Here is a 14,877-nt window from a genome sequence, read left to right as displayed (position 1 = left end):
TTTCTCTGGCATGACACTTTCTTCGCAGAGGTTATATGGAAGGGAAGAATCAAGAGTATAGAAATAGCAGAACCAAGGAAAAAGCTAACAGGGTTGTTGTTGTGGATACTGTTGCTGAAGTGCATTTGGAAAGGCTGGGCTGGGGAAGAAAGGTAGAGCTTATAAGGTGCCAGTAACAGACCTGCGAGAGGGAGAAGAAGCATTGATGGAAGGTTGGCATTCCCTTAGCTGAGAGGCAAAGAAGTGGATCAGGAGGATTGGATTCAGGGGGTTATGAGTAAGCATTGGAGAGGCTTTATTTTTTAAAAAAATAGCTTAAAATACTTGATGTAAAACACTTGAGCAGTTTCACCACACAGTTTTAATTTCTTTGTTTAATATTGCATTATGAACCCTCAGAATAGGGCAGGATTACCATACACAAACAAATCTAGCTCTTCTGGATTTATGCTTGAAGGAACGGTTGCTTTAAAATTTTGCAGCCTGTTTTTTTTTTTTTTAGAAGAGCCAACAAAAATGTCTCCCCAGTATATTATTAATTATTATTATTATTATTATTATTATTATTATTATTATTATTATATTGGAGAACCATTATTTAATGTCACTTTTTTTAAAAAAAACGGCTGTACAAAAGCATCAATTTATTTAACCATAAAGCCAAGAGAACTTGATTTGTTTGTACAATATGTGTTATACTAGGAAATGCAATTTATTGATCTAAAATGTTTAATGCATGCTTTGTTATAAATTAAAAAAAATACTTTAAAGGTGAGTTTATCTCTGCCTTCTCAAGACTTCTGCATTCAGTGGTATAGGATGCTGCTCGCTTTGGTCAGCGGTTTGGTACACTGGGACCCCCCTGGCAAGACCCACTGAAATGAAGAGGAGCTGTGTGAAAACCCTTGGTTAGATCCTCGTTTGCTTGCCCTTTTGAGATGGGTGCCCGCCACATGCACATAAACAGGCCTAGGAGTGACGCCTCAGAAGATGGTTTAACTTCCAAAATCAACAGACTCCTCTGTTGCTGATGTGCAGTCAGCTTCATTTTCATCTGCCAACTAACCAGAATGTTTAGCGAGTTCCTAATGTTAGAGCTGTGAAGTTTTATTAATAAAAGTATAATTTTTCCTTGCCGGGCTGTCAGATTTTTTGCACCGAAGAAGCAAACAGAATGCAAATGCTCATTGTCATTATTATGACAGAACCCGTTCATTATAATTCCAGCTGTAGGTGTTGAAAAATAAAAATTCACCAGCACCCAAAGTCATCCACTGCAAGTTATGCCACAGAAAAGGAGCAAGGAGGAGGAGGAGGCAGCGGAAAAGACTGTGCAAGATACAGAACTGGGGAGGAAGCTGAAAAGGCAGCCATGCAAGTTGCATTCTTTTTTTGGGGGGGGGAGAGGGTTGGGGTTGGGAAAGTGCTTTCAGTCTCGGCATGAGGGAGAGGGAAACAGGAGAAGGCCAAAGATGTCACCGAAAGGGGGAAGAAAGCGAGCGAGCGAGAGAGAGATAGATAGATAGAAAGAAAGAGAAGAAACGGTTCAAACACACGCAGCTCACACGGCCTGAAAGGCACAAACACTGCACGGAAGGAGGATCCGAAATAAGCTAGGCTCAAAAACTCAGAGATGGGACCGAAACAGGGTGAGAGCGAGAATATAGGAGGGAAAGGAATAAAACTTGGTCCGTGTAAAAACGAAAGAGAAAAAAGATTGGGGGGGGGAGTGCAAAAAGATTACTTTTTTTTGCAGATTTGGGTTTCTTTTGTTTGTTTTTCCAAAAAGAATCTCACACCTGATATTCCTCGTTCCATCCATTTCGGTTCACCAAGGGCAATGAAGAAATTCTCCTGCCTTTCGTATTCCTCCTCATCTACTATATTAACCCTTACGGTCTTCCTGTAGGGACAACAAGAAAGACATGTGTGTACAGTGGGTTGCCTGGTTGGGAGCAGATGCAGCAACAGCAGCAAGCGGCAGCACCTCCACCGCCACACCATTCCCACATGCACCATTCCCACTCCTGCCACTGCCTGCGGCAGCCCTTTCACTGGCTTTCTATGGCACGCTGGTCGTAGCTGATCTTTAGGTGAGTCGGAGAACGTTAGAGGAGGAAAGGAGGGCTGGGAGGGGCAGAGGGCTGGGAGGAAAGGGAACCTGGTCCTTGTTGATGGTTAGTGGAAGGTGATTTCTGCAGCACATTTAGTTGAGTGTCACATGGTAATAACAGCTCGTCAGCTGGCTCGACAATAGCCAATCAAAAATGTCCATAGGCACAAGAGAGCTCTAGACACACATATATTTTAGGAGAAGAGCCAATTTTTCTCTCACACACACATTTTATAATATCAGGTTTGGTCTTTGGTGGGGAGCATGGATACATTAGCATACACACATAGACGTACACACATGCACAGCCCTTTCCATCTATGGTAGTTCTCTTGCTCCGAGAAGACACACACTGACTTTCCCCCTTTCCTTTAAAAACACACGCCTGCAGTTGCAGGTCCATTTTACAGGTCTATGGTTTACAGTTTTATTGGTGCATGGAGCTAAAACTGCAGCTGCTTGGCTCCTTCTCTGCTCTTGCTGAGAATGAATCCATCAGCATTATGCCTGAACTCTGGCCTGTAGTTTGTTTTCCTCAAACAAACCTTGCGATGGAATCCAAGAAGAAACCTTAGTTACAGCTCGTGGTTTGTTTGGAGAATACAAGCCTCGGTTTGGATGTAATGCTAAGACAAACCATGGCTTAGTTCCTGGCGGTGTGGCGGCAGCAGGAGCGTGAGGGGATTAAAGTGCTTGCAATTTTTGCACTGGGCACCAGCATGTTTCTCATTCAGCTTTAAATCATAGTTAAGCTTAATGCCAACCAGGCCAGGATCTGATATGCTTACCTGGGTTTTTTTTGTGGGGGCTGGAAGTGCCTACTGTGGCTGAGAAATTTGCTTTTGCTGAATGAGTTGCTGCTAGGGTAGATAAATAGGTACCACTCCGGCGGGAACGTAAAGTGTTTCCATGTGCTGCTCTGGTTCGCCAGAAGCGGCTTAGTCATGCTGGCCACATGACCCGGAAGCTGTCTGCGGACAAACGCCGGCTCCCTTGGCCTGTAGAGCAAGATGAGCGCCACAACCCCAGAGTCGTCCACGACTGGACCTAACAGTCAGGGGTCCTTTAGGGCTGCCATACATCTGGATCCCCACCCCCGGACATTACCAGGATTTCAAAGGTGGAATTGACGTCCAGGGGGGATTTCCGGAAGGCGGCACTTGGATCTTAGGCAAGTCAATTGAAAAAAATCAAGTTTCTTGGGTGTTTTTTGTAAAAATAAATAAATAAATAAAATTCAACAACTTTCGGGGTGTCCTGTTTTTTTTTCTTTTTGAAATATGGCAACCCTAGGTGCTGCTCAGTGTTCATGAAATTCAGTGTTACAAGGTTAAGGGCAGAATGCAATGCAACCAGGTAAGCATGTAATTTTCATTCAAAAAAGAGACGCTGGTGAGAATGCAGTTTAAATGACTTTTACAAACTTCACTGACTTGATTCTTTCCCTTCCTAATGGTACATTATGTTAACACTAAGGCTGCAGCAGAAAAGGGCTAATGGTAACACTATGGTTGCTTTTATTCTGTCAAATGTGTCAAAAAGGAAGAAAATTGATCATTTCCTACTTTCTCTTTCCCCCTGGAGATTTTCCTGTAATGTCCCTGGGGCTTCCTATTAGAGCTCTTAGGCCAGTTCTAACACAATCCCTCCTAGTTACTTGTTCGGGAGAAGCAGATGTGAAAATTTCATTCCTTACATTTTGAAACCACACATAGGTAAGGTAAGTGGCACAAAGTAGCTACCATCTGACGCAGGCCTTTGTAATGTGAAGAATATCAGAAGCAACTCTGAGAGACAAATAAATAGCAGTCAAGACTTTTGTCAGACACCTATCTCAGGGCATTTCCACATATGAGGCTTAAATTGGCTCCTAACGCAAATGAAAAATCTACCCTGGCAGCGGCAGATACTCTCTTCTGAATTCTCTGCCAAATTAATACATGGCACCAAGAGTGAGAAGAGCTCAAATGTGTTTTTTAGGGTCGCATTGCTTAAAACACTCTCAATTCCCACAGCACAGTCAGGTGCAGCAGGCTGCCACCATTTTCTGGTGAAGTCTCTCTATGTGTATTGAAAAGGCCTCTAAGGAAGAAGGGGTTTAGGTAGCTGTGTATGTTGCCGCTGTTCCCACATCTACACTTCTGCCTCCAGGGTGATGTTGACAGCCTCCAAGGCACTGCTCAGAAACAGTCCTGGTCACAAAGATGTCAGGTCAACATCAAAATAATTGTGTGAAGGAGGAGACCCTGAAGTTGGGCTCCTGAGTGGCTCAGCGGGGAAACAGATGTGGAACAACATTTAGGTGTTGCATCTAACCTTTTCTTAAAATGCAAAATGTTACACTGCGACTCTGCCTCTGTGTTAATCTGGAAAGAAGTCATGAGGGTAAAAGAAGTGCATTTGGAAATTGAGGCCAAATGGAACAAAGAGCAGTGCATGGGGTGTGTGTGTGACAGCGAGAGAGCACACACAGAGATGTATTGGGTAGGCCAAGGGAAAAATCACTGTTCAGCTATGCTGCCATTGGGGGAATCATGCCAGATCATTTTCTCAGCCAGTCGCGGCCAGTGGGATGGAGCAACCATCTAGACATTGCCATCCCTATGGCTTACCTGGACAGGGCTTGGGCAAGACAACAGCACGGTCAAGGCTGCATGGCAGGGCCAGCTTAAGACATGTTGAACTACAAAAGGTGCCCCTGCCAGGCAGGTAGGGGTGACTGAGGATCTACGTTGGGAACAAGGGCAGGGATAAACTCAACCTTATTTGATGGTTAAAGTGGGAATCAAAGGCAGTCGGGGGTGGGCAGGGGCCCACTCTGAATCACACCAGGCGGGTGCAGAGCTCAAGAGACCCCAGAGGGCAGCCCTGGCCATTTATTCCCTGGGGGTGGGAAGAGACCAGCAGTGTCTCCTACTCATGAAGATGTTGCTGCAGAGGCAGCGCTGGGGATGGGCTGCCGAGGAGGTGGCAGATCTGGCCTCCAAGGAGTACAGCAGCAAGATATACATTGTTTGGAAGCCAGATCTGCTGCCCCTGTGGATCCTGCTGCCTGAGGTGGTCACCTCACCTTGCCTCTTGGATGGGCTGGCCCTGATGCATGGACACACTAGCAGGAGCCCTGGACTGGCTCTGCTGCCGTGTTTGCACAGCCCCAACCCCACCGCTCCTGTTCACAGCCTAATCGACCTCTGCATAATCACACTTCAACAGATGTAGAGAGGTTTTCTTTTGGGTCTATGGAACCAACGTGGAGTTGAAATAAAAGTGCAACCATTGGGTAGAATCTGTGGCCTTATTGGCAAGGAGAGTGGCATTGGCATAAGGTCAGGAGCACACAAGAATGGCACAAGAGCATGTTGCACACAGTGAAATGTGGAAATATTGGAAGCATGTAGCCTGAATTTCTATTTGTTCATGATATCACCACTGACTGCAATATTATCTATTATGCCCAAAATCCAGTAAGTAGAAATATCATTTTTTTAACGGCTAGACAAAACTGATTCGTGAAACTCTTCCTTTTGCAAAGAACTAAACAGTTACTCTTGCAAAGCAGTGTGCTGACCATTGTGCTTTGCAGACTTCAGGGTGTTGCCTGGAATGCCAAGGAGCAAATGCTGTTTGTGAGGACAGCTTCACGGAAAGAGCTTCAAGAAATACACAGATTTACTTTATGATGGAACACTGAAAACCCCAGTGTCTAGTTATTCCAAGAATGTGCGCTGACATTCATAAGCCACACACACCACAGGCACACAACCTTCCCCAGACCTAGAATGCATTGTCTTGCTAGCTCCCATCAGTACCATGTGACAGGTTGTGCATACACAGCAGTGTTAAGGATTGAGCAGTTGGAAAACAAAAAGAGACTATAGAGAGTGAGAAAAGAAAGGCAAGGAGACGAGAGAAAGAGGAAAGAAGAGTGTTAATGTTAGTTGGGAGAACCAGTACTACACCTTTCTGTAAACTCATATCCACCATGCGTGGGCCCATCAGCTCAATGAAGAAAGTCTTGTTTTTCTCATACTCCTCATCATCAATTAACTTGATGTGAATAGTTTTGCTGTGAATGGAAAAATAATAAGTGTCATAATGGGGAGAAGGGGCGGGGAGGCAAGCTGGGTCAAGAGAGGGAGAGAGAAGCCAAAGAGAGATTTTAGATGGTCAAAGCTTACTCACCCATTACGAGTGGCAAAACACAGTCGAGATTTAAACCTTTTGCTGGGCAGCTAGCTAGTCTGACAGAACATTGGCACCAGACGCTGGCCCCACAGTGCTAAAATTTGTTCTTTTTGCAAAATCTACTCATATGCTCAGTCCTCTGTTTACATCTAAAACCTTGTTGTCATAGGATTAATATCAGAAGGCATTTGCACACCACTGTGTATACACAAGGGTTAACTTATGCAACTCAAACTGGACATTTAAGATGCATTGTTAACTCTGAGTTTAAAAAATTAAATAGCATATCACAAATGGAAAGGTAATTTTTAATCACCCACTACATTTTTAAAATGGAAAATTTCAGAAATTTATGACACAATTCAGTTGGCTAGAAATGAAAACATTTTATTTTGCATCAAGGCTACAGAACACTATTCATTTTAACACTTTTGATTTTGTTTTGTTTTTTTAAAACCAAGTAAGCAAAGATTCTGAAAATATCATAAGATCGGGACATTCCACACCAAAGTTTGTTTGTATAAAAGTGTCAGTATAAGAAAGGTGTCAGTAGGAGAAAAATGTTAGAACTCTATTAACGCTAAAAATCTGCAAGAAATCACACCTGTTCCTTGGCATATAGATCCTCATCGTTGGCCTTTAAACTATAGTATACCTTTGATTTTTCTTTATTTTAAACGCAAATACTCATACCCCTGTAAAGTGCATGTTGTGTTCAGACAATAAAGGCAGACAGTGTTACTTCATTAACTAGATCTGTTGAATGTGACTCAGGGCCAAACTAGACATGACATTAATTGTGTGAATGCAATTGATGTGCACATTTCTCATAATGTAAAATAGCAATTACAGGAAAGCCAGAGCAGTCTCAGAACCATGGGGTGGGGTGGGGTAATTTTTTAAAAAAAAGCTCTTTCTGTATTTGCAGCAAAAATCAGTCCCCCCAAAGCTACCATTTGCACTTCAAGTGAATCCTGCATTAGTGCACTCTCTTCCACTTCTCTGTGTGTGCTAATGAATGTCTAAAATGATGAAGGCAAGCTATTTATTTTTACATGAATAAAGTAAAAGTAAATAATGGTAGATTTCCTCCTAACCCCCCCCCCCCATGTGTACCCCATGCTGTCTCCAAACCTGTTCCAGATACTTGGGGGAACCACAGAACAAATTCAGGGGAGGGATGCAAGGGGGAAATGTTCTGTCATGCAAGCAACCACCCACCACCACTGTTTTCAAAAATTAAAGGCACACTGTTGCATGTCAGCCATCCCTTGATCTGTTGCTACTTCTATTTCCAGGCTTGTTTTGAAATAACCAAAGACTCTAGTTCTTCACTTCTGATAGTCTTGAAACAGTTTCAAAACTTCTCCTGAGGACTTCTAAAGGAACTGCTTGCGTAACTTGCAACAGCGAACCTTAAGCAAATTATTATGGTGGTAGCAAGACAGCGCTTCATTGGGGAACTGAGGAAGGAAAGAACCTGGCTGCAAAATATGAAAATAAATCACCACTAAGGAAGTAGAAAAAGTGGGGGGGGGGGGGAGGGAGGCAAAGCTGCTTTCCTCTGGGTAGATAACCAAAATATTCAGAAGTTCCTCCCAACATTAAAGTCCAACATAAAGGTAACAATTTGCTTCAGGAAAGTTAGTAAAATCTCTATGGAAACGCTACCAAGAGCCTTTGAATTCCTTCTTCAGGGGCTCATCCATCAAGCTCTAAATCAGTCTCCCCCAATCTGGTACCTTCCAGATGTTTTGAACTAGAACTACCAACAGTCACAGACAGCACTGCTGGAGAAGACTGTGTTTTAAATTGTTTGAAAAACAACTATTTGAATTGGATAACAAACTCGGGAAATGGATGGTTTCCTCCTTGTTGCAAACAAAAAAAAGGGTTCCAGTCCTGTCACCTTATTTAGTCATTAATGACCCCAAGATTTTCTCATCCTATATGTTATGTTGAATTTGCAAACACTCAATGTGAAGCAGAAAGTGCCTTACATATAAACGGTGCTTTTTTCTAAAAAATAAAACAAAATGTTTAGGGGTACTCTAATTTTACTACTCATATTGAAATACTGCCCCTCAATGAGGCTAAACTTAGATTCACAAAAATTTTAGGGGTATGCATACCCCTGCATACCCCCCCCCAAAAGCACTGCATATCTATCTATCTATCAATCACCTATCTGTGGCATGCTGCCAGCAAGTAAACAGATGGTGCTGTCTTGGAATCTATCTTAGGGCTGAAATTTATCTCTTGAGAAACTCCCACTTTCAAAATAAATTTAATTGAGACTGGAATACATCAATAAGAATATGCCACCTTAAATATTACTGAACCCCAACTTCCTGCATTAGGACCCCTTTACCTGACTCATGTGGGCAACATGCATGCTCTTATTTTCTCACTTACAAAGCACAGTGTACAGTGTTGGAGCTTGACAGATAAGCAAAAGCATGGTCTCTGCCTCAAGGAGCTTCAAGTTGGATTTGAGATGGGGGGTGGGTGGGTTACGTGAGGCAAGGGTAACAAGGAACAAATGCAAGCGAATGCTATGAAATGTTTTGCTCCCACAATACTGGTTGTGAATCCAAAACTGAGGTAAGTTAATTAACTCTGTTTAAGCAATATTTCATTGCATCTTTCATATTTTTCTTGGGTTACTGCGATCAAATACAATGAGCTGAAGACCTGATCCAAGATAATCAGAAGAAGAATAAAAACAAAAAAGATGGTGCTTCGTGTGCTCAAATTTACAAGAGACTGTTGCGATTATCAAGAGAAACGAAATGGAATGTGTGAAGATTTATCACTTGGTGGCAGCTTCAGTAGTCTATTATATTGAGTAACTGGTTAAAAAAAAACTAATCTAAATGCTAGTAATCACCAACTTGCAGCACAAGATAAAGTACCAAATGAAAAACAGCTTACTCTTTCCACTAATTTATTGACCTTCCTGTGTAACTTATAAATAAACAGTATAGAAAGGTTGGATTCCTACCCCTCTCCATCACCCTCTAATACCAAACTCGGGTGGTGAGTGCTGAGACAAAACAGGACCACCGAGGAACAAGAGGAAAAGTATCAGGACGATGGGGATAACTTAAGGATGTGTGAATAGTTTCAATTTCTCTCAGTTTGTCATTTATCCAATCTTAAGTTCATTTCACCATACTTTCATATCAGTTTGCAACTTTAAAAAAAAAGTCCTCATGAAAATATCTCCTAATAAACATATTTTTGTATGCAATTTTTCATGGATGCTTTACTTGAGATTCCTGCATTGCAAGGACTGGACTAGATGACCCTTCTGGTGTCTTCTAACCCTACAATTCTATGCTTCTATACTTCTCAGCACTTACAGTCAGCACTATTAGGTGCAAAGTGTGACCTGCAACAAAACACTGCAGCATATTCTTATCTCCTAATAGAAGGATTCCTTTTCAGGGTTCCAGTCAGCCATGCCCTCCTCCAACATGCCATTCTGTTCCTCACCACCAACTTTCCACTCTTCTTTTCCAGTTGATCTAGACTACTGAGTCATTTCGGGATTTTTACCTGTTTCCTTAATGTACCATATTTTTCTGTCCGTAAGACGCCCCCAGGTATAAGACACCCCCTATTTTGGGGGACAGATTTAAGAAAATGGGGGGAGATGTATCCATGTATAATACGCCCCCTAATTTTTGACATTATTTTTAGGGGGGGAAACCTAGTCTTATACATGAAAAAATACGGTACTTCTGCAAACCTGGGTTTTTCTGAGGGATGGAAGAGAAATTCAATTCAGTTCATATTCAAAGGCAAGTCTAACTAATTTATACTTCCCAAAACAGCATGCCATCCATTGAAATGTGCCCTTCTCTGAATTTTGCAAAGCAGCTGTTAAGCCTTGTAATGTGTACAAAAAAAGGCATACGGTAGGGTAAACGGTTCATAAAATGAACGTGTTATTGGAAAAGAACACAGAAAAAGGCATTGCATTGTTGAAAACGGTTGTGCAAAAATATGTATAATTGGGAGAAATTTCCACCAACATCTCGATGAATTTTCCTAAGGAATTATAATTTAAAAAAATAATTAGCAAACTGATGTGGAGATATAGAGACCTGAACCTAAGAATAGAAACATTAGAAGCTGAGAAAAAATCAGAATGGACAAATTCGCCCATCTGCAGGAGTGATTAGTCACAATAATCAAACACAGTCTCTACATACATACAGGGCAACATACGTCTGGATGCTGGGAGAAAACAGCACACCCAAAGACATCTGGTTGGCAACTACTGGAAATACTGGACTAGATGGAACTTAGTCTGACCCAGCAGGGCAGTTCTTATGCTATTATGAATCCCGCAAACAAGTTGGAGTCAACAGCTCTGATTGCAGTTGCTCAGGGTTTTTCGGTGTCTAGCTTTCAATCACAATGATAATGATAATGTTTCATGTTAAAAGGAAAAGCAAATGAAAAAGAAACCAGTGATACCTAATTTGATAAAAAAGGAACACATTGCTACCTTGCACCATGGTCACCCATGCCCGGCACTTCCCAAAGAGCAGCATATGGAGATGGAGAGCCAGAAAGAGAGACAACATTATGTGAAGATGTCATGTTACTACAAAAGGTGTGACAAGCAGGCACAAAAAAGAGAACAACAGAGAAGGGGCTCTGTGACACTCCGCCATGAGAGTGTCATGACAATCTTTTGAAATTAATTGAGCTGGACTCAAGCACAGGAGAAATTTTCAACCTAGCAAGTTTGACAGTTGCATTCTCCTGAATGAAAAGCGAGAGATCCAAAGAGCACTTGGATTGGCTCTCACTCACAAACACTGAATTCCAGCTGCCTCTCAGGTGGGCACTTTGTGTAATGCTCTCTGTCTTCCCCACACCCCACCTGACAGTTGTGTACCAGACATGGCATCCCTCTGCAACTGGGTACTTCTAAATAGTACGTAAATAGCCCGTCCAACACTCTAGCATGGCAGTCAAAAGCATTGCCAAGGCCACACTGGGAGCCTCACTGAGATAAGGCTTCAGGAGTGATCCATCACTGATTGCTCTCCTTTCTCTGCTTCTGGGCATCTTGGGGCAGCCACAACTAATATGTGCAAACAGAAATACATCTGAAGAAGAGTATCAACTTGTGTGTTCTTCTGGTCATCAGTGGTAGCTTTTTAATCAATCCTTTCCGGAAAGCGACAGAAAAACTGAGTGTAGTGGCTCTGTTCCTCATGGAGAGCTGCATCTAAAGCTGCACTGGGAGAGGAATTAAATATGTAATAATTCCACAACCAGGCCATTCAACAGGGTCGAGAACTTCCAATATGGCTGCATGATTGGGAAAAACTGTGGGCATGACAGTAGGAAAGACTTTGGAGAACTGAAGAGGCTGCCTGCTGCTCTACACAGAACCTCACTGGAAATGCACTGGTACATGTTCTTCATGCACATAGGCAGGAAGTGTTGGGGAGAAAGAGAGGAGATTCTTATCCTGAAAGGTCTAGTGTTAAAGACCCTAGCGAATAAATAGATACATAAAATAGCACAATGAAAAGTGTGGTGCTTTGCTTTTGTGTTTTTGTCAACAGGCTTGCTGGCTAGTTAGCTTGAGGTCCAGAAAAGTGTGCCAAGAAAGACAAATTTGGCACCACCACACTACACTAAATACCGAATTCTTTGTTTGCTACAAATGCAGAAGATGCACCTGTTTCACATGCTCAGGAGTTGGAAAGTGTGTCCTCTTGCCCCAATCTGCCCCTCCCTGACGAATTATAACACATGATCCATATTTGGCACAAGCCTCCACTTTCTATAGCATAACTTGCCTGATGATCTCTCAATGAGCATCTGCCTTCCTTACCTCACTGTAGGCCCAGAGATGGCGACAGTATCCAATTTGGTTAGCACCTTGTGCATTTTCCTTTCTCTGAGGCATCCTAAACTTTTTACTTGCGGCCCAATCTGACCAAGTTTAGCTTTGCTTGGGATCCTTTCAAACCTTTCTGAAGGCATTGTGCAACAAATCAATAATGTTTGTTTCTAGCAGCATCTTAGTTATAGGCCAAGAAGGCTCAGGAAGCTACTAACAGTTCTTGAACCTCCACTTGGGAATCAGCACTACTGTGTGTTAAGCTAGGGTGGAAACGGTGGGCAAAGCATTATTTTGGTTTAGTAGTAATTGGGCTTCAGTGGGAGGGCTGGGAGCAGATTTTAAAGAGTTTTCTATTTATACTCGTCAAGTTGGTAAGTCTTATTGGCAAGTGCAATGAGTGAACTGCAAATATCTTAAAATGAAAGTTGTTCCTCAGCACTCCCAAGAGTCCATTTCACAACCCCACAGGAGGCAATTATTTGTCTGGGCTCATTCCTCACATTATCAGTCCCAGGTTCAGGTTCAGCACCAAAAGGATATCAAGATGGTAGCCTCAAGCCTCTTCCCTGCCAGGAGTATACCACACACCTGCCATTGTTTTAATTGGAGAAATGCCAGAAACCGCCAGTTCTTTGTGTCTTATCAGTCTCCCTCCCTCTTGATGGTCTCCAGGTTCCCTTGGCTCTCCTACTTTGTCTTTCCTACTTTGAGTCTAACACAAAATGTTTCCAAAAACACTGAGGGGACTGACCCCATAAGTCTGTGGCAATCAGTGAAGGCGTCTACTTCTCTGTATGCTTCTAACCAGTGTTCCTCCTCAAATTTCTCTGTCATTGTAGGTCTTGCTAACTCCTTAGTTCCTTGGGCAGGGATAATATCCTTTGCATAGCAAAGCAACCCAGGCTTGATCCTTGGCATTTCTAGGAAGCATTGGGAATGTCACCTGTCTGAAACTCTGGAGAGTTACTGCCAGCCAGGTTAATACTGAGCTAGGTGGTACAATGGTGTGGCTCAGTCGAAGGCAGCTCCTTGTGTTTCACACTTGATTAATGATAACCCTCACCAACTAACTGTTAATTTTTCTTTTACTTCCTTACCAGAATCTTGTGGTCCTACCACTTCTTTCTCTTTAAGATCTCCTGAAATTATCCTTTCTGTTCTGCATTTAATGTTAAATCTGTGCTCAGATCATTTTTCACCTGAAGCCACCTTCTTGCTGGTATTCCCTCCTCTGTATTCTCTTTCCCCTTCCCATTTCTCAGGTCAATTCATAATTCCCTTTCCTCAGTCTTTCTTGTAAACCACTTGTAAACCAAAACCTTCTTTTCCAAGTCCTGCAACCACAACATCTCTCTTCTTCATGACTGCATCATTTCTGAGCTGTAGAGAATTCTTAAGAGAACCTTGTCTTGGAACAGGAACATAAGAGGGCCCTTTCACCCTTATGGATCAGTCACTCCTGCTCTCCCCTCTTGATCCCCCCCAGCAACCAGTATTCATCCTCTGATCCTGGAAGTAGCATACAGTCATAAGAAGAACATAAGAAGAACCTGCTGGATCGGGCCACTGGCCCATTTGTTTCAACATCCTGTTCTCACAGTGGTCAACCAGATGCCTGTGGCAAGCAGAACCCAAGCATATAAGACCCCTCTCCCCTCCTGTGGCCTCCAGCAACTGGCATTCAGAAACATTACTACGTCTGGCTGCAGAGGCAGAGCATTTACTAGCTGCTACTAACCAGTAGTAACTGATCACCTTAACCTCCATGACTTTGTTGAATTCCTTTTTTAGACTGTCAAAGTTGGAACTCTTGTTCCACAGTTTTAACTATGTGCTATGGGAAGAAGTGCTTTCATTTGTCTGCCCTGAATCTCCCACTAATCATCCCACTGAATGATCCTGGGATAAACCCACCCAGGCCTCAGAGGGCACCACAGAACACTTTGACCTTATGGTTAATCCACCTTTGTTTCTGTGCAAATTTCTCCTACTTTGAGCTACAACATCCATCCAACCTCCTTATTTCATGCACAGTTCCCGCCGCTACTTCACTCTCAGTGGGCAGAAAGAGAAAGAAATATTGACACAAAAAGCAATTTCCTTTTGTGTATTCCCCTTGTACTCTCAAGCTAATTAGTAAATTGGCCAGTGTTTCAATTAGAGCTATTGGGAAATGCTTTCGTGCTTGATGCATGGTAATTAATGGGACATGGTCAAGACCAAGCCATACATATAAAATAAAGATCTTTGCTTCTGTTAAAATATTAATAGTGAAAGATTTGTAATGACTATAATGTATTATTCACCAGTAGTATAGTTGCTGTAATTTTTGTCGGCCTCTTGGGGTGGGAGAAACCGCAGCTCATCATGAACCTTGCTCTCTAGTTTAAGATGTTGGAAGCCAAAGAACTAGAGGGGTTTGGCAGAAGTTACCCTTAGGAATACAGCAACCAATTGTAAGTTGCCACCCTGTATGCTCCCAAGGACACCTGCATGGTGCTGCCTTTTGCTTCTTTTAAATCCCACCTCAAAACCCACCTTTTTTGAAGCCTTTGGCTTAGCCCCCTTCTTCCCATGCCCTACTGAAGCTTGAGCACACACACCTTAAGATCACAAGAAGATTCCTCCTGGATCAGGCCAGTAAGGTAAAAGGTAAAAGGTAAAGGACCCCTGGACAGTTACATCCAGTCAAAGGCGGCTA

General features: G+C 42.7%; 1 protein-coding gene across 4 annotated transcripts in view; it reads right to left on the bottom strand.

The window, feature by feature from the left end:
• SLC8A3 (solute carrier family 8 member A3) overlaps positions 1-14,877 on the bottom strand; it is a 123,012-nt gene that overhangs the window by 27,755 nt on the left and 80,380 nt on the right. For 2 of the 4 annotated variants that reach the window (XM_033146767.1, XM_033146775.1), the window contains exon 2: positions 1,800-1,903. In XM_033146767.1, coding sequence (XP_033002658.1) covers positions 1,800-1,903 — 104 coding nt within the window. Of the gene's footprint in view, positions 1-1,799; positions 1,904-6,072; positions 6,180-14,877 lie in introns of those variants that run through there. The other 2 variants (XM_033146784.1, XM_033146757.1) reach the window with 2 other exon arrangements.

The sequence above is a fragment of the Lacerta agilis genome, chromosome 1 (genome assembly GCF_009819535.1).
Source record: "Lacerta agilis isolate rLacAgi1 chromosome 1, rLacAgi1.pri, whole genome shotgun sequence".
In the NCBI taxonomy this organism is placed as follows: Eukaryota; Metazoa; Chordata; class Lepidosauria; order Squamata; family Lacertidae; genus Lacerta; species Lacerta agilis.
This window is presented reverse-complemented; position numbering and strand designations above follow the sequence as displayed.